The sequence below is a fragment of the Nicotiana tomentosiformis genome, chromosome 6 (genome assembly GCF_000390325.3).
Source record: "Nicotiana tomentosiformis chromosome 6, ASM39032v3, whole genome shotgun sequence".
Lineage (NCBI taxonomy): Eukaryota > Viridiplantae > Streptophyta > Magnoliopsida > Solanales > Solanaceae > Nicotiana > Nicotiana tomentosiformis.
In genome coordinates, this window is record NC_090817.1 from 138,762,643 (window position 1) to 138,783,556 (window position 20,914).

General features: G+C 36.4%; 2 protein-coding genes across 5 annotated transcripts; one reads left to right on the forward strand and one right to left on the reverse strand.

The window, feature by feature from the left end:
- Window positions 1-57: 57 nt before the first annotated feature.
- On the reverse strand, window positions 58-9,742 carry LOC104091671 (heparanase-like protein 2). 4 transcript variants are annotated; one of them, XM_018769291.3, is made up of 11 exons: window positions 9,327-9,742; window positions 8,133-8,399; window positions 7,972-8,008; window positions 7,568-7,751; window positions 6,500-6,648; window positions 6,164-6,397; window positions 2,834-2,884; window positions 2,452-2,641; window positions 2,237-2,362; window positions 2,018-2,117; window positions 58-720 (listed from the first exon to the last, which is right to left on the reverse strand). In XM_018769291.3, the coding sequence occupies exons 2-11, from the start codon at window positions 8,340-8,342 to the stop codon at window positions 331-333; spliced, it is 1,671 nt and encodes a 556-aa protein (XP_018624807.1). In that variant the 5' UTR covers window positions 8,343-8,399; window positions 9,327-9,742; the 3' UTR covers window positions 58-330. The 4 variants fall into 4 exon arrangements, with proteins under 4 accessions (XP_018624807.1, XP_009595353.1, XP_033510823.1 ...); XM_009597058.4 differs by having other exon boundaries at window positions 8,133-8,390; window positions 9,327-9,741; XM_033654932.2 differs by lacking the exon at window positions 9,327-9,742 and adding an exon at window positions 8,896-9,045 and having other exon boundaries at window positions 8,133-8,390.
- Window positions 9,743-15,562: 5,820 nt separating this feature from the next.
- Window positions 15,563-17,092, forward strand: LOC104091670 (remorin 1.4). The gene is made up of 4 exons (XM_009597053.4): window positions 15,563-16,144; window positions 16,328-16,496; window positions 16,638-16,719; window positions 16,791-17,092. The coding sequence occupies exons 1-4, from the start codon at window positions 16,000-16,002 to the stop codon at window positions 16,980-16,982; spliced, it is 588 nt and encodes a 195-aa protein (XP_009595348.1). The 5' UTR covers window positions 15,563-15,999; the 3' UTR covers window positions 16,983-17,092.
- Window positions 17,093-20,914: the final 3,822 nt, after the last annotated feature.

Consider the following 20,914-nt stretch of genomic DNA (forward strand, 5'->3'; position numbering starts at 1 on the left):
GAAACACCGATATCAAACAGAACTATATTTGATTCTTCAAAGCCTTTCTAACCAATATTGGCTGGAAGAAAAATCATTTCCCATCCACTTAACATGATACCTGCTTGTGGCAAATGTTTAAATACAGCTGTTTGTCTGCTTACAATGCTATGCTAGTTGATAACTAACTTTCATTAAATGACACATGTTCCTGGGAAACACTATTAGTAGGGGGAGGGATATATCTAGCTATATAATACATAATTGTTAAAAAATTGGCTACTCATTTTGTTGTAGCTAGTGTACAATTACTAAGGTATGAATCAATAGAGTAAGCATTATTTCCTAATCCTATCTACAACCTGGAGAATTATAGTTGGGGAATACTAAGAATTTGATGGACAAGGGGGCAACTGATATTGGGGACTTTATGTTTACAATGACTGGAGACAAACTTGGGATGTCTCCATCTTCTGTGAGCTGTAATGGTAATCCATTCAGGAGCATAATTTTGCTGTGAAGGTTCCCATCTAGTGGAGTCAGATGATACTCTTCTCGTGACAATGTAACGTCTGATGATTTACTTCCAACCCATGAAAAAGTTTTCTTAAGACCATGTATAAACGACTTCTTGTGATTTGATTTCTCGTTGGCATGCGAGGTGGTGGTTGCACTAGATTCGATGCTGACTCCATACTGAGTTTGGTTGCTTAAATTGATCAAAAGTAATGTCACACCAGCCTGCACAAAGGAAACACCAGGAAATTGAAATGTTAAGTTTTAAGCACATCCAAATCATCACATGTTAATTTGAAACTAGTATATATTAATGAATAACAACAACAACAATAACAACAACAAACCTAGTATAATCCCACAAGTGAGGTCTAGGGAAGGTAGTGTGTACGCATACCTTACCCCTACCTTTAAGAAGGCAGAGAGGCTGTTTCCGGTAGATCCTCACCTCAGGAAAGATAAAACGAAGTATACATTAATGAGAAAACTAAATTACTGCAGTATGGCTAGGATAAAATGGTAAGATTAGCAACCAGAAGCTGGCTTCACCAATAAGCCACAAAATGGTTCAGTAGAAGGGCGTTCTATCCTACATCTTGTTGACATTTAGGTTCTAGCCTATCCAAGAGTAGACACTCAAGTTCTAACTATCCACCAGTAGTAAGTTCGCCTACAAAAATAAGCACAAGGGAGAGCCAGCATCCCTTAGGAAAGAAAAACTAGTTGAGACTGAATAGCATCAACTCTGATTATAACACTCAAAGCATTTAAACAAATTCTTTTAGTAATTATTACTCCCTCTGCAGCATTAAAGCATATGGTCTTTACAAGTTACAATTTTGAAATGATCTTAAAGATAATAATCACGAAAAACAGCTTGCTTTGCTATCAATTAATCAATTAACTAAACCTCAATGCTAAAGTAGTTGGTGGCTACTTGAATTATTTCCTGTATATCTGTTTTGCTCTATTCAAACCATTTCATTCCAGTGCGAATACTTTCAGGTCCTAGGCCTTTCATGGTATTGGAACTTAGCGTAAACTCTCTCACACCAACACAATGATGTGATGGAACGCCTTGCCCATTTAACAGTAATACGGATGCCACGTTCCAGTTCAACATTTAGAGGTTTCAACATATTATGACTATTTTTATGCTGACAACCAACCTACCACAACCCTTCTCCTTAATCCGGGTTTGGGCCGACTATGCAAAGCTCATATAGTTGAATTCTCACTGCATCTTTGCTGCCTAATTAAAAGTAGGTGTGATGTTTTAGCCTCTACAAACAAATAGATTGACCAGAAGCATGAATAGACTTGATGCAACAGAAGAAGTAATAAATATCACTATTGATGATGAACAAGGATTATCAACCAGTAATTACGTGTGAAATTTTAAGACTTCCTTCCAGGAAACCATCAAATTACTTCCTGTAAAGGTTAATTTATCTCCACTCTCCAGCCAAAGATGCATCTAAATTCTATAAGTGAGTGATTCAAAAATCCACGGAGCTCTTACTCTATCTCTTGTACAGTGGGCATAAGAGCGCAGATATGATGATGAATTTCTGCTAACAGCAAGAACTCCTTTTCCCATCAGCCGATGCCAAAGAAGTGCACTGTGTTCGTTGAAAGAGGTCGGATCAGATTATCAGGGACTTAATAACAAGAATAAAGGAAGATGTTCTTTTTAGTAGCAGAGAGAATCAACCTTGAATTGGTAAACCAATCACCTCACCTGTAATAATCAGGATTTGGGATAAATGTGCTTGTGTCAAGGAGCCCATAATTTCCACCAACAAAAGTCTGCCTGCAATATACTTTAGTGAGGTACTTGGCTGCCATCCCAAGCTGATCCAAGTACCTAAATTCCACGACAAGGTAAGGCATAAAGCAAACAATTAAATGATTAAAGAATGATAAAAAATAAATCGAGTCGGGCAAGAAATTTACCAAAAACTGTTCACAAATGTGTTAGACACGTTATGACCTCCATTGTTGAAGGCCCCACCAGATTCTCCAACCCAAGCTGACGTCCAAGGACCATTCATTGCAATGGTTTGGGTAAGATTACTGAATGTGTCGGCAATTTTATTTAAGTGCAGGGGATTTAAAATTTTGTTGACGAGATTGCGGTCAGATCCTGAAACAAATAAATTTCAAGGTTCTATTCAATGGAGTAACATGAACAAATCGACTTACAAATCCAGATAACGCAAGTAGTAATGTAACTTTGCACACAAACCACTTATGAGAAAAAGATAGATAAATAAAGTAAAATCACCCAACTACCTAAGCAGTTGTTCATAATTTGAATTAAACAGAAGTAATTTACCTAATTTTGTTCTACCAACTAGTTCTCTTTTACTGGATGGTTCCCAACCTCCTAATGATGTCCAAAATATTAAAATATTAGTGACAAAGAAATTTTCATAGAAGACGTGAAAAATGTTTTATAAACTGAAACACATGATGTTTTATAAACTGAAACACATAGAAGACCATTCACCACTGATGCTTCAATGTGGTAGTTGGGGTCCAGTCAAATCATACTTTAAGTTTGAAAACTGGTGGCTGCAGACCGAAGGATTCAAAGATAGAGTACAAGAATGGTGGAACTCTTTTACTTGTGAAGGAAGGCCTGATTTCATCCTAGCTTTCAAACTTAAAGCCTTGAAGGCAAAGCTCAAAGAATGGAGCAAAACTCTCCAAGGCAACTTAGCACTGCAGAAAGCAAGTATCCTCAGCCAACTTGCAGAGCTGGAAGAGTTACATGACCAAAGGAGCTTGACAGAGGAGGAAATATTTACAAAAACCTCTTTGTCCATAGAGTTTGAGGTGATTGCAAACCATGAAGAAGTAGGAGACAGAGGTCTTAAAAGAGGGAGACAGGAACACTAAGTTCTTCCACAGAAGAGCTAATGCTCACAGGAGATATAACAATATTAATCAGTTGATAGTACAAGGGGAATCTCTGCAGAATCCAGAATATATCAAGAGGGAGGTTATCAGATTTTACCAAAACCTCTACACAGAAGAAGAGGAGTGGAGGCCACTAGGTTCCATCAGAAATAGTCAGATGATTACACCAGAAGATAACTTAATGCTACAGAGCCCCTTGGAAGAACATGAGATATGGGAAAGTGTAAAGGCATGTGCTGGCGACAAAGCACCTGGCCCAGATGGATTCTCAATGGCCTTCTTCACTAATTGCTGGGAAGTGGTAGTAGCTGTTCAGAACTTCTATGACCAAGGAATATTTGAAAGGAGCCTTAATGCTACTTTTGTGGCTTTGATTCCTAAGAAGGTGGGGGCCAAAGAACTGAGAGACTTCAGGCCTATCAGTTTGATAGGCAGTATATACAAGATTATATCCAAGTTATTGACTGAGAGGCTCAAGAAGGTGGTCAACAAACTGGTGGATTCTCAACAGATGGCATTCACAAGAGGCAGACAGATTATAGATGTTGTCCTAATTGCCAATGAATGCATTGACACAAGGAAAATAAGCAAGGAACCTGGGATATTATGCAAGCTGGATATAGAGAAAACATATGATCATTTGAACTGGAATTTTCTTCTGGAAACCCTCCGGAAAATGGGCTTTGGTGGAAGATGGATTAACTGGATAAAATTCTGCATTTCTACTGTGAGCTTCTCAATACTTATTAATGGAGCACCAGCTGGTTTTTTTCCTTCTCAGAGGGGTTTGAGACAAGGGGATCCCCTTTCCCCATTCCTATTCATTATTGCCATGGAAGGATTGAATGATATGTTAAAAAGAGCTCAAACAAATAATTGGATAAGGGGCTTCAATGTGAATGTAGGACTGATAGCAACATGATGATTTCCCACTTGCAGTATGCTGATGACACCTTGGTGTTTTGTGAAGCTGATAAAGAACAACTGAAAGTATTAAGGGTGATCTTCATTCTTTTTGAAGCCACTTCTGGGCTACACATAAATTGGCACAAAAGCTTTGTTTATCCAGTCAATGAGGTAATAGAGCTACAAAGTCTTGCTGATATTCTTGGTGGGAATGTAGGTGAATTACCTACTGTATATTTGGGGATGCCATTGGGAGCCAAGAGCAAATCAAAAGGAATTTGGAATGGTGTGCTGGAGAAATGTGAAAAGAAGCTAGCAAATTGGAAGAATCAATATCTATCTATGAGGGGTAGACTAATCTTGATTAACTCTATACTTGATGCCATGCCTACTTATATGATGTCTCTATTCCCAATTCCAGCCAATGTAGTGAAAAATATTGATGCATTAAAAAGAAATTTCTTATGGGAAGGCAACAGTGAGAAGAAGAAGTTCCATCTGGTTAAATGTAATTCTTTTACTACTAGCAAGAAGACAGGGGGATTGGGAATCAAAAACCTGAGAGTCCAGAATCATAGTTTGATGATGAAGCGGCTATGGAAATTTGTGGCAGATGAGCAATCACTGTGGAGAGAGGTCGTTAGGGAGAAGTATGGAATGGAAGGAAAATGGACAACCAAACCAGTGAGAAGACCATATGATGTCAGTTTGTGGAAGTCAATTAGGAATTTGTGGCCAAAAGTGATTAAGAAGTCCAGATTCAAAGTAGGAAATGGTATGAAGATTTCCTTGTGGGATGACAACTGGCTAGGCCAAGGCCCTTTGAAGCTACTTTTTCCTTACATATATACTTTGAATCAACAACAACAAGCAACACTAGATGAATATTACCTTTAGAAGACTTCTAAATGATTGGGAGATTGACAGAGTAATAGAGTTTTACAATACTTTGGAGCTATTCAGTGGAATCAACTCTAATCAAGATCTCATCATATGGCAAAGGAATAGGCAGGGGAAGTTTTCTGTTAAGTCTGCTTATAAGGAATTCAACCTGTCTAATAACCAGGTTGGATGTTGGCCATGGAAGATGATATGGAAAGTAAAAATCCCTTACAAGGTTGCTTGCTTTACATGGTTACTAGCAAAAGAAGCGGTTCTAATACAAGATAATCTAATCAAGAGAGGTTTTCACTTGTGCTCTAGATGTTACTTATGTGGAGAGGAGGAGGAGACAATTAGTCATCTCTTTTTGCATTGCAAATTCACCGTTCAAATATGGAGGATTTTTATTAGTTTTAGGGAAATTTTATGGGCAATGCCGGGAAGAATTCTTGATGTTCTAACTTGCTGGAATAAAGAGGGCTACCTTTCTAGTTATAAAGAGAGATGGAGAATTGTCCCAGCTGGCATATGGTGGACAATCTGGGAAGAGAGAAATCAGAGATGTTTTGAAGACAAATCCAGGAACATCCAGAAGACGAAGATGAAATGTCTAGCTCTTTTCTATTTTTGGTGTAAAGGAAAGTTTTTGGAAGATCATGAATCCATTTTTGATGTGCTAGATTCCTTGTGAGAAGACCAAGGATTATAAGTGTTTTAATTTTCTTTTTGGGCACTCATTTTGTAATTATGGGTGACTTCACAAAGTTAGTGAAGTCTATATATTAATATACAAATATGTTACCTTCTCAACAAAAAAAACTGAAACACATCATGAGGCAGGAAAAAGTGGTCAACACTTAATTTTGACGTAATCATCATTGCGCTAGATTTTCTAAATCAATAGAAGCTTTCATACAGTGCCAAGCTATCTGTAAAAACATTTATGCTAACTTACCTGGACCAAGATTATATATATGATGAGTCAAGGCATCGACAGTGCCTGGCCCTGACACCTCAAGGAGCTTCTCATACCACTCTTTATCGTAGAATCCTCCTGGTGCTAAGAGAAGTGGTCGGGGTTGGAAATGCTTATACAGTTGGTCTATGAGATTGTTAAGATGGATAACATCTGTTCCGTATTGCTCGGCATCAACATTTGCACCAATCCCCTTACCACTCAACTCATTTCCTGCAAACCAAGGGGAAGCATTGTTTAAGGAAATCCAACCTCTCCATTAAAGAAGAGTGACTTACCAAAAGAAAGAGAGAAGGAAATTGTCAGAAATCATACCAAATTCCCATGAGTGTATCTGGTAGCCCCTGGAAATAGTGTAATTTATGAAATCATGGGCGTTGCTGGAATCCCAATTCCCTCCCCACAAACGCTTACCCGTCCGCTGCCTCCCATGCAAGGCATTCAGGCCAAAGGTCACAAGTGCTCTGCAGCATAAGCAGTGAAACTGGGATGAACTTTGTTGAATTGAGTAACCACCTCATCTAAAAGTTGAGCTATTAATAGGGGACACTTTTATTTATCTTATTATGCCTTAACACACCCCTCACATGCAAGCCTAATGCTTTTTCTTTTCCTCTTTGCCAAGCACATGGAAATACTTTTTGTCAATAGGTGGTGCTGAGACTTGAAACCAGGACCCTTGTTTAGCTCTAATACCATGTTGAAGTCAGTTACCACCTCATTTAAAAGCTTAAGCTGTTAGAGAGAGTACACTTGTTTATTCATATGTCTTAACAAAAGTAAGTTTCGACATACTCCTTAGTATCATAAGAAATTCAAATTAATACCAAAATGTCAGGTAGGACTGTTACGCCAGAAAGAATGGGAAGTATTAAAAAAAGGTAACAGCTTTCAGAGCTTAGTTTCTTGATCTCTAGATTGCAGGAATCTCAACAAGCATGTTGAAATGTACAGGAATCTGGTTACTAAATGCTAATCCATGATTCCTATCAGCATTCACAATCTCGATTTTCTCAGATGCAAATCCTGAAGAAACATGAATTATACAAGAATTTGGTTGTGTAAGTGTAGTATACTTATTGGTTGTTAAGCAGTGGAACTCTAAATATCCATCTATTTAGATTCAATGATCCCTTTTGAAAACCTTACAAAGGTTAATATTGGTATAACCAATTTAGGGGCAAATTTTCCTCAATAGCTTCAAGACAAAAAGAAAAGAACAAGAAAAAATAAAGAAAGAAAGAAAGGAACGCAGGAATTACAGCCAAGTCTATAAAGCAAAGCAGATTATAGTGAGATTCTAGAGTTAAATCTTAGGGTACTTTAAATGCAATGTGAAAACAAAATTGGAACAAGAAAGCAGCACAAAAGTTAATAACTCACCCCGTCTTCTTGAAAAAGCTATTTAGCTCATCCCATCTATTCATATGTAAGCATCCCTTTGAAAATCCAAACAACCCATCCCCCTGCTTGGTAAACGGATGGCAACGAGACTCCAAATTGCCTACGTCATATATTACTCGGTTTTGCAGAGAACCTCCAAGTCGTAATCTCAAAGGGTTGAAAGCTGTACCACCAATTAAGTAGGCAGCAATCAGAACAGAAGAAAATATGTGAGCAGCCCAAACAAGCATTAAGTCTAATTTGCTCACTATTGCAAGTAGATGGATGCTTTTGACGTTAAGGTGAAGTTATCGAGTTTACCAATCAAAGTTTGTTAATTAGAGTAAGAACAACAAGATCTCAAATGTTAAGGTGAAGTTATAACATGACGGAAACATGCAAACCTTTAATAGAATTTGCCAGAAAGGGGTGAGACAAATCCTGAAAAAAATCAAAAGAAAAATCATAAATGTTAACTGCTCGTTCCATCATCTGAAACTGCATGAGAGATGTGCACTAACTATTAGAAATAGCAATATGACAATAACAACTAGTAGGATTTTACCAGATTCATCAGAGATGTGTAGCCCCAAGGGCATTCGTTGTAGTTACATTTTTCTTTAGGCCACCAATCGAGGGTAGCGCATACATAATTAGCATCTGTCTCAGCAATTTTTACAGTTCCATCAATCACAAGTGCTGTATCTTCAACTATTTGTGCCAAAAATGCAGGACACAGCGCCAGAAAGATTAACAAGAAGGGTGGGAAGCCCATTTTCTGTTAACCTCCTCAGCTTCACCCCTCTTTGAACAGGGTCATCAACTGCAACGGCTAACGAATTAAGTGTTAAGAGAAGTTTACCAAAAATAAATGAACTTGTACATGAATGAAATTGAGGAAAAATATCAAACAGAAAGCTAATAATTCTCTTATTAAGCAGCTTAACAAAATAACTTCTTCTTGCCATTCTGTATTTAAAGCCCTTTCAGTATCTTGAGGAATCTAACAACTAATTTACATATAACCATTCTGAAAACTATGAATTTGATCATTTTCTATTGGCTAGGTTAAATGATCCCAACATACAGTGGCGGATGCGTGTAAACGATGGGTTCAAGTGACTCAGTATTTTCGACATGGAGTATATGCAAAAAAGTAATTAAAATTCTAAAACACTTTGAACTGAGAATTTCTAAAGTATAATGGGTTTAGTGGTAAAAAACTAAAGGTTGAACCGATCAAATTGAAATCCTAGATCCGCCTCTACCAACATAATGTCAAAAAATATTAGACTAACAAAATATGAGCAGGAAATAAGGGTACAAACCAAATTGCTTATCTTGGTCAGATGCTAGTAGCTCAAACCAGAACTGGTCAAGTGCACATAATTACATTTTGGAAGTACTAAAAAGACACTAAACATGCAGTATGGACAGAAAAACTAAAAATTGAAAAAATAAGTTTGAACATTTGTCCCCAGATCCTATTGAAGAAAACAAATAGAATATAAGCAATCATTATCTATTAGCCACATATACCAGCAGTATAAGCAAAGTCTCCATTAGCATACCATATTCATTAAGATAAACATGCAAATTAACCAATCAGAATCAGCCAACCAGAACTAGATCCAACTATTACTTAAAAGTCCCTTATACTAACTCTCAATAATTGAATGCAAAACAACAAAAAGCTAAGACCTTTTACATTCAGCTAATCACTTACAATAAATTGAGCTAAACCCAGATGAGAAATTACCTCAAACACTACAAGATTTTGAATGACAATACTAGAGCACAAGTTCCAAAAGAAAGCACACTAATAGCGTGCAGCCTCAGTGCTAAAGGACAAGAGATTTATATTACAGCACCTTGTGGTTGGAGAAAAGAATGCACAGGTGAAGGACAAGAAAAGTGTGTTAAGTAAAAAAAAGGTTTAAGTGTCAGATTTCAAAGTGTATCAGCTTAAGTTGGAGTTGTTTTAATATGGGTTTGTTAAATGGCAATAGCTTTTTTTATTTATTTATTTTTTGGCTAATAAATTAACAGTTAACATTCATTTATTCAAGAATCAAGGGTTTTTGTACAAAACAGCTGGCATTCTTGAAGTTTAGACAGTAAAATGAGAAAGAGGAAAGACAAAATTTATAGAGTGAGGTGGCATGACCATAAGTCCAATATATATGTTGGATTTCCAGTTGTGAGTTGTCTTAAGCTTATAGCCATGCCGTCACTTTGTCGTTAGCAGTGGCTAACTGACAAAAAGGAGATTAACACTGGCTGAGTAATAGAAGTGGTACTACTTTGTTTTTTTCAGAAATGTATTTTATATGGATTTTTCAAAATTGACTAAGATTTGGTCCAATTCGGTCAACATCAGTCAAATCCAATGAATAGTTAATTGGAAAATAAAACTTACGTGAATTCTAATATTGGAAGTTTGGAAATAAATAACTGAAATTAAAAAAAAACAAATGTGGGTGGTTATAGTGTAAAGTAATCTCCAATAACCCTATTGGACCTTCGTGCTTAAAACACACAGGTGGATTCATGTTGTAGACCTCAACTTCGTAAATCTATACTCAAGACTTGATTTCAATTCAAATGCATGTTATTATTCTAATTTTATTAACTCACAATTTTGAATTGGGATAATATGTCTTCATTTTAGAATTTTGTCCAATTTTTATATAGATGCGACCCTAATACTTTTGATATGTTTCTAAATATGTAGATAACACTTAAGAAGCTGATAAATGGCCAAAAATGCATGATTTTGAGTGTATTTTCATCTCATTTGTCGTGTGAGTTGTGGGAGATTATATGATATTTGAAGTGAATTATACTCATTACGTATTTCTTATTTGTAGGAGTGAGCTTGAATGATAATGGAGCAAAAGATATCAAATTATTGCAAAAAGGAGAAAAATTAAAGGATTGGGAGCTCGTCTATTCTCGTGCGTGGCACGAAAACGGACGCGAAAAAGGAGAAAAGTGAAGCCACAAAACAGTGAAGCGAAGCAAAGGCACGGATCGCTTCGCGAAATGGAAGAATTTCAAAAGTTGAATCTGCGTCCATGGGCGCGCGACGCGCGAAGGCAGACGCAGATTCCAGCTTCTCCCAATCGAAGTTGGATTGGAAAGTTCCGCCCCTTAGCAACCCTAAGTGATATAAATACATCAAAGAATTACTTTTTAAGTGTTACACAACATCTTTGAAGGCAAGAACAAGCAAGGAGCAATACGGAAGATTTGGAAACAAATTTTTTTTTAATCTTTCTTCTCCCATTTTCTATTATTGGTGGTGAATTCTTATATTGTAGTTGTGAAAATAATTATGAGTAGCTAAACTCTTTATTCTAGGGGTTGATGGAACCTCTTGGAGGATGAATTTTTGTTGCGTTTAATATAAGTTTGCCATTGGATTTTCTGTACTTGTTCCACTACGTTATTATTGTGGTTGATTGAAGGGTTCTCAATTGACTATGCCTATTTAATGTGTATTACTTGAAAAAGGGTATATATTTAGGTAGTTGTTGAACATATCATTCCTAACATATACGAGGGATCAATACGGAGGGTTTAAAGGTGGGATTAGGAATAACGAAACCTTGGTACGATCTTAGTGAGCGGTAAACTAGTGCCAGCTAGCGTAGTTTGAAAAATACGTTTAGTAAATTGTTGTATTTGTTCGGAAGAGAATTACGACACCTAAAATACTCACGATCGGTAGAGAGTATCTAGGCGAATTTATAGGAGACATAACAAGGAGGATTCTGATAAGATGGGAAATCGAAACCCTAGATCTTTCCAATATTGTCTACAACATTTGCTTTGTTAGTAATAAAATTACAGCTTTTTAATTACCTTATTTTTAGTTAGTAAACACTCAACTCATTATTCAATATTTCTGAAAGTTGATTATTTGAATTCTTGTGAAACTAGCATTTGTGATTAGTTAGTTAATTCTCTGTGGGATTCGACTCCGGACTTGTAAAGCGAATTATATTTCTAACGACCGCTTAGTCCTTTTTATAAGGCATAGTTGGGCGTGATCAGAAACTCATGTTCATATTCGAACAACAATTAAATATATTGACATGCGTGTTGCGAACCCTGCAATTCTGTTGGAACGGAAGGAGTAATAAACTAGCCGTGGGGAAGTGCACGGTTAGCCACTAATTCGACATGTATTTACTCTTTAGCCAATGTTTAAAATATATTTACTTTTTAGCCAGTGCTTAATAATATTTTACCCGCCCGGACGAAAATACCCATGTGCTAATATTAAAGACATGGTGTCCTTAACTTCACGAATGTTGTGTAAATATTAAGGACAAAGTGTCATGTATTTGCACTTTCCATTGTTAAACTTTAGGACATTATGTCCTTAACTTCATATGTGCAGTGTAAATATTAAGGACATGGCGTCCTTAACTTCATGTTTGCAGTATAAATGTTAATGATATAATGTCCTTAACTTGTATTTGCATCTTCTGTTGTTAAACTGTTACACCCTGTCCGTCCCAAGGTGACGTAATGAATACAAGACTTATTAATCATGATTTAAATAATTTTCAAGTCATAATATGGCTATATATGATGTTTGGATAGAAAATATGAAGGTTGGAAAAAATCGGATTAAAGTTGCGGAAACACCGACTGAGGATTTGTCCTGTAACAGAGATTTTTGAGAAATATATTTTGTATGCTATATGAGGTCTTTTGGGGACATATTATATACCAAATTGAAGGTCTTGGAATGTAGTTTCCAATGCACTTAACCGTTAGTTCATTCGATGCCCGGATAAAAAAGTTATAAATATTGGAAGAAGGGCCAATCATAGGGTGCCAAGTAGCACTTATTTTACTTTTAAAAAAAAAGGGATATTTACATCTCATCTCATCTATTTCTCCATTTTTTCAGAGAGCTCGCCCAAATAATACTCCTAACTTTACTCTTAAGCTCTTTGCAAGAGCTTCAAACAAGATTATCATCTCGGGCACAGAATCAAGAAGCGATAACATTAAAACGATCCCTACGACGTAAGTATCGCTATATTGCCTTTCTTTTTCTTTGTAGTTTGAGTTTTGGAAGGTACTTCATAGTTAAAAAAACGTATACTTTCTGTATTTAAGTGTTTAAAAATCAAGAAATGGTGATAAATTCATTTCCTAATAGTTAGAACTCACGGGACGGTGATCGGAAGCCGTGAGTTCGAGTTATTTGACTTATAGTAGACTATTTTGTGAGCTGTTTCGTGTTGCCTTTGGGCTGTATATTTTTCTACTGTTTAATGGAGTTTTGGAGGACAAATGGTGTGGAGAAACACCACATAATGACGGAATGGTGGGCTGGTCGTTCGTCTTTACATTATTTTTAAGTTGTTTGACACTACTTTGGTTGTCGTTTTATGTATGAAGTGAGTAGGGTGTATGGGCTATTTTGTGGTATATTGTGATGGAGATAATGTTAGAAAATGATGCTTACATGTTGTTATTATTGTGTTCTTCTTATTGTTGGTATATGGTATTGGAGGAGGGCCTAGTTACGGGGGGGATGCTGCCCAAATTTACGTAAACGAGCTACTAGTTTAAGTTGCGAACTTAGTCTTTACTCAGCACTGATTTTGAATCTCCTTATGATGTGGTAGATTTAATTGAGTTGTTTGAAGAATTTCTTGGAAGGTATTAAGGACTCAACGGAGTTAAGGTATGTTAAGGCTATACCTTCTTTCTTTTTGGCATGATCCAAATGATACAAACGAAACGAGAAAAATACGCAACTTTCATAAATGACTCTATTCATAGAAATACTAGGGGGTGTCTATATTCTTGATTCCCCATATGAATTATTATTATATCCTCTGTTCATGGGTCTTAAAAAAATACGTATTTGATAAAGTTTGTCCGAAAGGCAGATTGATTTTATGATATTCGAAAAATCTTATTAAAGTATTTCTTATGCATTTCATGCATTTATACATGTACATTGACCCATGACCAGAAGGCGTTATATACGCGTATATTATATGTATATGGGATATGGAAAAAGGTTATGGCGTTATATACATACCACCACCTGATCAGCTGGTATACATTAATGATTTTGCCCACAGTAGATGAGATGATATGATGGGATACCCTCAGAGGATTGATGATGTTATGTACGCATATACCTATGCATGGTATGGCATTTATACGCACATGCATGATATTATAAATTTTCATGATTCACAGAGCTATTCAGAATTTCAGGTTGAGATCTTTACTCCATGTTTCTTTCATGTCTTTTATATACTACTGGCATGCCTTACATACTCGGTACTTTATTGGTACTGACATCCCTTTTGCCTGGGGACGCTGCGTTTCATGCCCGTAGGTCCCAAAAGACACGTTGAGATTCTCCTAGTAGGCTATCGGCTCAGCAGAAGGTGTTTGTGTACTCCACTTGCTCCGGAGTTGCCTATTTGGTCAGTATGATTTGAATATGTATTATTTGGTATGGCGGAGCTCTGTCCCGACCTTTATGATATTTATGTACTCTTAGAGGCTTGTAGACAGATGTCATGTATAAGGATACTGGTATGGCCTTATAGGCTAGTACGTCATATGTATAAGTCGGTATATCAAGTTGGGTCACCATATATTGAGTATTTCCTCATGTTTTATTCTACTTATCTCACGACAGCCTCTCTGGCTCATTTACCTATGATAGTATGATACGAAAGATACGTTACGTTGGTACTCGGTTAAGTAAGGTACCGGGTGCCCGTCGCCTCCCATTGGTTTGGGTCGTGACAAAAACTTTAGGACCTCATGTCCTTAGCTTCATATGCGCAGTGTAAATGTTAAGGACATGGTGTCCTTAACTTCATGTGTATAGTGTAAATGGTAAAGACATAGTGTCATTATCTTTATGAGTATTGTGTAAATATTAAGGACATGTGTCATTAATTTCATGAATGTTGTGTAAGTATTAAGGACAACGTGTCCTGTATTTGTACCTTCCGTTATTAAACTTTAGGACATCATGTCCTTAACTTCATATGTTTAGTGTAAATATTAAGGACATGACGTCCTTAACTTCATGTGTGCAGTGTAAATGTTAAGGACACCATGTCCTTAATATTTACACAGCACTAATGAAAAAAGGGTAAAAACATCTTTTCGTATCAATTTTAATAGAGTAGTGGCTATTTTTGCTCAGCATTAAAAATATTGGATAGAAACTAAATACCATGTTAAAAAGTGGCTATCCACGCCATTTCTATCCCACACCATTTCTACTATGTTTTACTATTAAATGGGTTGGACCACGAAATATATCATAGGGAAAACTACCCCGTATAGCCGTTACAAGAAATAATAGCCGACACAATATATATTTTTTGTATAATAATTATAATATATATTTTTTTATACATAATCAGTGTATAATTTTTATATATTTGGCTAGCGTATGTAATTATTTTTGTTCGACAGGCCAAATTTGTAACTTGCCCAATATTGTACGAAGAATACGACTTTCAGGTCTGGGTCCAGTAAAATTGTAGTTGGGCCATATAATTTACAAGAGGCCCAAATACCTATCTATTGGGCCGCTTGGGCTGACTGCACAAAAACTCTCTGAAAAACTCCAAAGAGATACCTTTCCAGCATGACATGCAACAGAAACAAGAGACATACCTTTCCTCCAAGACTTACTTTGATCTTACACTTCAAGAAGTCAAGTTGAAAGAAAAGGTTTGTCAATTTGGTTAAGGCTTCCCTTTACATTTTTTGCTTCTCTCTCTCTCTCTCTCTCTCTCTCTCTCTCTCTCTCTCTCTCTCTCTCTCATTTTGGCCACATGGGATATGCCTTGGGAAAAGATTGATAGGAAATAAGATCAAAAAGTCCATTGCTTTTGCAAGAAACTATTCCAAACATAGTTGCAAAAGATTCTGCACATTATATTGGACATATATATATATATATATATAGTCCTGTTTTCTGTTCATAAACTAAATACTAAAGCTGGCTGTACAAGAGTTTCTTACAGGAGAAAACCAAATGTTAGTATTTGCATTGAAATTAGCAGATTCTGGTTAAAAGAGGTCTACATGAATTTGAGGTAGTGATAATATTGAAAACAGCAAATGAAACATCTGGTTTAAGTAAAAAAGGGTAGCAATACCTTTCCCAAAAATAGAAACAAATTGAAGTCTTATTAGTCCTGTTTGGTTCTTGATTTTCAAGATTTTTCAATCAGTTGTTTCTTATCTGTTACTGGTATTATTGACATCAAGGCTGACTTTTCTTTACATTTGAAGCCAAGAAAACATATATACAAAGGTTTTGATCCAGGTTATTGAATATAAGGGGAAGTCAGAAAGTTTTAAATAGCCATAATATTGTTAGCAAAGCACCAGAACAGGTATCAGCTAGATAGATGAGAAGAAACTATTATGATTTGGGTGATGGAGAAATTGCAGCAGCAATTGCAGCTTCTGCATTTGCTATATATTCCTTTGAAGAAAATGCTGGCTCTCAATATCAGACAAAAACAAGAGGACCCGTTCGGCCTGCAGAAGCAGGTAAATCTCTGCCTTGTATACATAATTTTCCCTGGATTTTAGTTGTATATAACTGACACTTACATCATCAGTATAATTAAATATATTAGTTATCATTTTTACTAGTTTTCCAATTAATATTTATCATTGATATTTACGTGAAAATATCTAGTGCATTGAACTTAAACTATGTTTGATTTGAAGCTCCAACGAGAAGGCTATCGATGCAAAATGGTAAAACGTCACCAGCAATAACGACCATAACTCCTGCTGCTAACGATAAAATTCAAAATGAAATTTCAAGAGGAGGCAGAAATGCTGAAAACAAAGCTGATGCTTGGGAGAAAGCTCAGACCGCGAAAATAAGGAAGCGGTACACTTTTGCTGCATTTTTTTTAATCTTATTGAGGTTGATGATTTTAAAACCACATATAACACACTTTTTAAATCTTTTGTTGCAAGATATATTGTAATTTAGTGGTATTTTAGTATAAGGAATATTCTCTAATTTCAGACATGATGAACTGCTTTCTGCACTACTTGCTTGGGAGAATGAAAAGAAGATGATAGCAAAACAACAAATGGAAAGAAGAAAGGTTAGTTTTTGAGATGTTAATAGTGCAAAAGGGTATTAGAGCTTAAAATGACTGTTGTTGAGAAATTGCAGAATCAATTGGAGCTTGCTATGAAAAGGAACTTGCAGCATTACAAAAATAAACTAGCAAGGATTGATCATATTGCTAAAGGAGCAAGAACACAAGCAGAAGAGAAAAGAAAATATGAAGAATCTATTGTGAAAGAGAAATCAAATAAGATTAGATCAACAGGAAACGTCTCTGTTAAATGTTTCTGCTTCTAAGTGTAAAAAAGTATGAGATCTGAATATGAAAATTAAAATCCATTGAAATTCTATTTCCACAAAATTGTACTGGCTTTAATATTGAAATCCATCTTTAAAAATTGGAATCAGGTCACGAGGCCGTGGAATCAGCCACTGATGCTTGCATTAGGGTAGGTTGCATACATCACAAACTCTTGGCTTGGGGTGCGGCCCTTTCCTTGACCCTGAGTGAACGCGGAATGCTTTGTGCACCAGGCTGTCCTTTTTTCATCTTAAAGAATTGTTGTCCTAGTGTGCAATGATTGGTAGGTAAATAACATTTGAAGTGAATTAATTCTGTTGTACTGCAATTCACTACAAGAAGCGGATGTAATCAAAAGAAAAACCAAGGTTCATGCCAATTCAAGTGTTTAAGTGACTACTGCTGCTATTGTGCTGCGGTTTGACATGGTTTACGCGTGACTGGTTCCTGCACGAGTTAATATCTCAGTAGGCTAAACCGTTTCTTACCCTTGGATTCGTATTTTGTTCGTGCACAATCAACAGAGCCTTGCCGACATGTTGCAACCTCTCCAGCAGCATGTTGTCTCCTGTTTTCTGTTGACATTCAGAACCTTCAAATGAAGAACAACACTAACTGTTGCTCAAAAGTAAAACTGTCATTTTCATTTGATAATCTATGTATGCTAATGAGCAAGCAGAATTCAAAGGTGGCCCTTTTTTGCCTGATGATGGACCAATACAGTAACATGTGATAGACAGGCTGACTCAAAGAAAATGCCATCCTGTCATTATAGCTAACACGGGGATAGTTAGAACCATAAATTTTGTTTCTCAGAAACCAGAAGAGCCGGCCTAGCTAGAGACTAGGACTTCTATCTCAATCATTAGGTGGACCCTAGTGCCAGAAGGCTCCTGCCTAGGCTCGTTCGGGGGAAGGCGAGGGAGAGGCTGGTTCATAAGATCAACCCTGGTCACCTATAGAAACGCATCGCGCACCTTTTTCTATCTCAATCATGGAGAGAAATAATCTATTTCCACAAAGTTTGAATGGTTCAACAGATTGTGAACTCATGTCTCTATTTAGTTATTGATGGACATTCCATTTCCAATATCTAAGCTTGGACTTGCAGTTTTCAGATTTTGTAAATCAATATCTGAAACACCAATTAATAAGGATCACATGGAAACAAGAAATACTACAAAATTATTTCTGATACAGGTATAGGTAAATCCACTTCTGGAATTGATTATTGGTGCCCACCTGACCATATCTAAAGCACTTACAATAGAGTGCAATATACGTTGAAATGTTTGTTTTTGTAGCAAAGAACACTCGAAATATGTCTATCCAGATCAATTGTGACCTGATATCGCTTCAGAACCAGTGGCATAAGTTGCAAGACTTCAAGTTTCATGCAATGTCGACGATGTAAAAGATATTTATATAATCATATCACTTATAAGGTAATTACCGATAAATCTCTATAATGAACATTATTGATAACTAACCTATTGTCTCAGGTTAAACTATACAAATAGTTTTAAGGACTTTTTACACTCTCAGTGTGCATAACTTAAATCAAAATCGACAAACTAGGTACGTGGAACCTGGGGCAGAGGTAGAGTTTCGACTACGGTCGACTATGGACTCGGCCGAATCCAATAGCTTTCATTAAAACCCTATATTTATCTTAAGAAATTCATTTAATACGTATAAATTTATCAATTTAGAACATAGTAACTCACATGGGTTAATGTTGCGACCAAATACACTCACGCAAGTATACGCGGTCGTCAAGTAATAAAGTGACTAAAAGTCGGATATCGAACCCACGAGGACTTATAATTAACTATTAACTAAATTAGACTATCCTTATTATCTAAACAAGAATTAAATCTAAAAATATTTTATTCCAACTAATTAAATAAGAAAAATATAAATAATAAACTTTGAACAGAGAAAGAGCAGATTTTTATGATATCAATGTAATGAAAACGATCTAGGGTTATGGGCTATCTAACAATCCTATTGTATTCTTCAATTTAATTGACCGACTGATTTATCTAGCTTATTGGTTGTCAGGGTTAATGCTCATAAGAATCTGTCGAGTTCTTACTCGCCTATTCAAGCTAACCTAACGCCTATATGTCTATGGAGTTAGAATCAACAAGAACGCATTTATAATTCCTGTAAATCAACCACGCAAGGCAATTATGTATATGTCTATCCTAACCACGAATCCGTTCCCCGATGCCCGAGTTCAAGAACTTGCCCTACTCAATCCTATATGCAATATAGAATTCCCACTTTCGAGTTCAATTCTAGATTCATAGATAATATTCAATTGGTGATCAAGCAATTAAATAATTAAGTGCAAGATTGAATAAATAAACTAATATGATAAATCAAGAAGTCAAAATCAATATCCGAATAACAATAGTCATGAAAGAACCACAACCCTAGAACGTGAAGTTTAGCTCCACATAGACATGGTAGCCAAACAAATCATATAAAGAAACATAAAAATTACTAAGTTTGGTGGGAGAAAGAAGAAACTTGATGAACTCCGGCCTCCACAGCTCTTTCGTGGCTTTTTTCCTCTTCCCAATATGTTAGATAACCTAAAGGAGGCGTTTTTGGCTTATATATTGCGTACAAAAGTCGTGGGCCAAAGCTCTCCTATTCCTAGTCCAAATCGGCTTCAGGGATTGATGCTAAGGTGGATGCGACACATCCACCTTGTCCTCCATTTCAATTTTTCTTCTGCGAAGGTGGATGCCACCTTGTCCTCTATTTCTCAGCTTGCATGCGATGGCGGACGCTATGGCCCAACTTCACTGCTAAGGTTGCATGCAGGATGATGTTTTCCTAGGTTGGATGCGACGCATCCAACCCTTCTTCCTCTGGCTAAACCACCTTTTCTTCATATTTTGCACTCCGAACACCTTAAATCGTCACACATAACTTAATTAGTCATCAAACCAATAATTACACCATGTTGGGTGTTTTAAAGATTGAATAACATCAAAAAGTGGTTAAAATATGGGCAAAGTAACATCAACACATATCGAAATATGCCAAACATCACTACCCCACACTTAAACCTTTGTTCGTCCTCGAACAAACCATCCTATAGTAGACGAAACAAAATTGAGCTCTTATCATTCAAAGCACACTGCACCTCTGACCGTGGTTATTTGCAACAATTAGGCTCTAGGCTATGCATCACATACCCTTCGCTTTACTTAAGCCATTCTTTTAAAAATATTCGAACAAAGATAACATGCTCACAACAATCCTAACCTCAAAAACCGACTCAATGTCACTATGCACTCATGGCTTGAACACCCAACATCATAGAGAAGTCTAATAACGTTACCTATCCCTCGTGAAACCATGTGCCCTCACAACAAGAACAAGAGAGCGAGTAGAATCAATCCACACATTCGAATCTCATGCTCACAAAGAAAATCGCTCACTCTCACAAAAGAAGTCACATGCATGTAGTTGGTACCATATGCTTGCCCTTAATGTAAATCTCTACTAATGTAAGCTCGCTCGATCTAAAATCAATTAGGACTTTTTCATGGTTGTAATGTGGACTAAAGGAAAGGTAGGATATATTTTAGGAATAGTGACTCACCCTCCTAAGCACTTTAATACATCACAAAATTACTTTAAGCGCAAATTCTTCAACACCACTTCAATTTCACAAACAATATCACCCCCAAAACAGTCCCTTTTTCTTTAAGCACTACTTTAATTCATACCCACTAGCAAGAACAAGATAACAATTTATTCATTTATATTTTTCTTTCTTTTTTTCCAGATTTTTCTCTTCTTTTTTTTTCTTTTTTTTCTTTTAATTTCCGCTAGTGGTGTATTATTTTACAAAATAAGTGCACCCTTCTTTCTTTCATTGGTTCCACTCAAAAGTCACCCCACA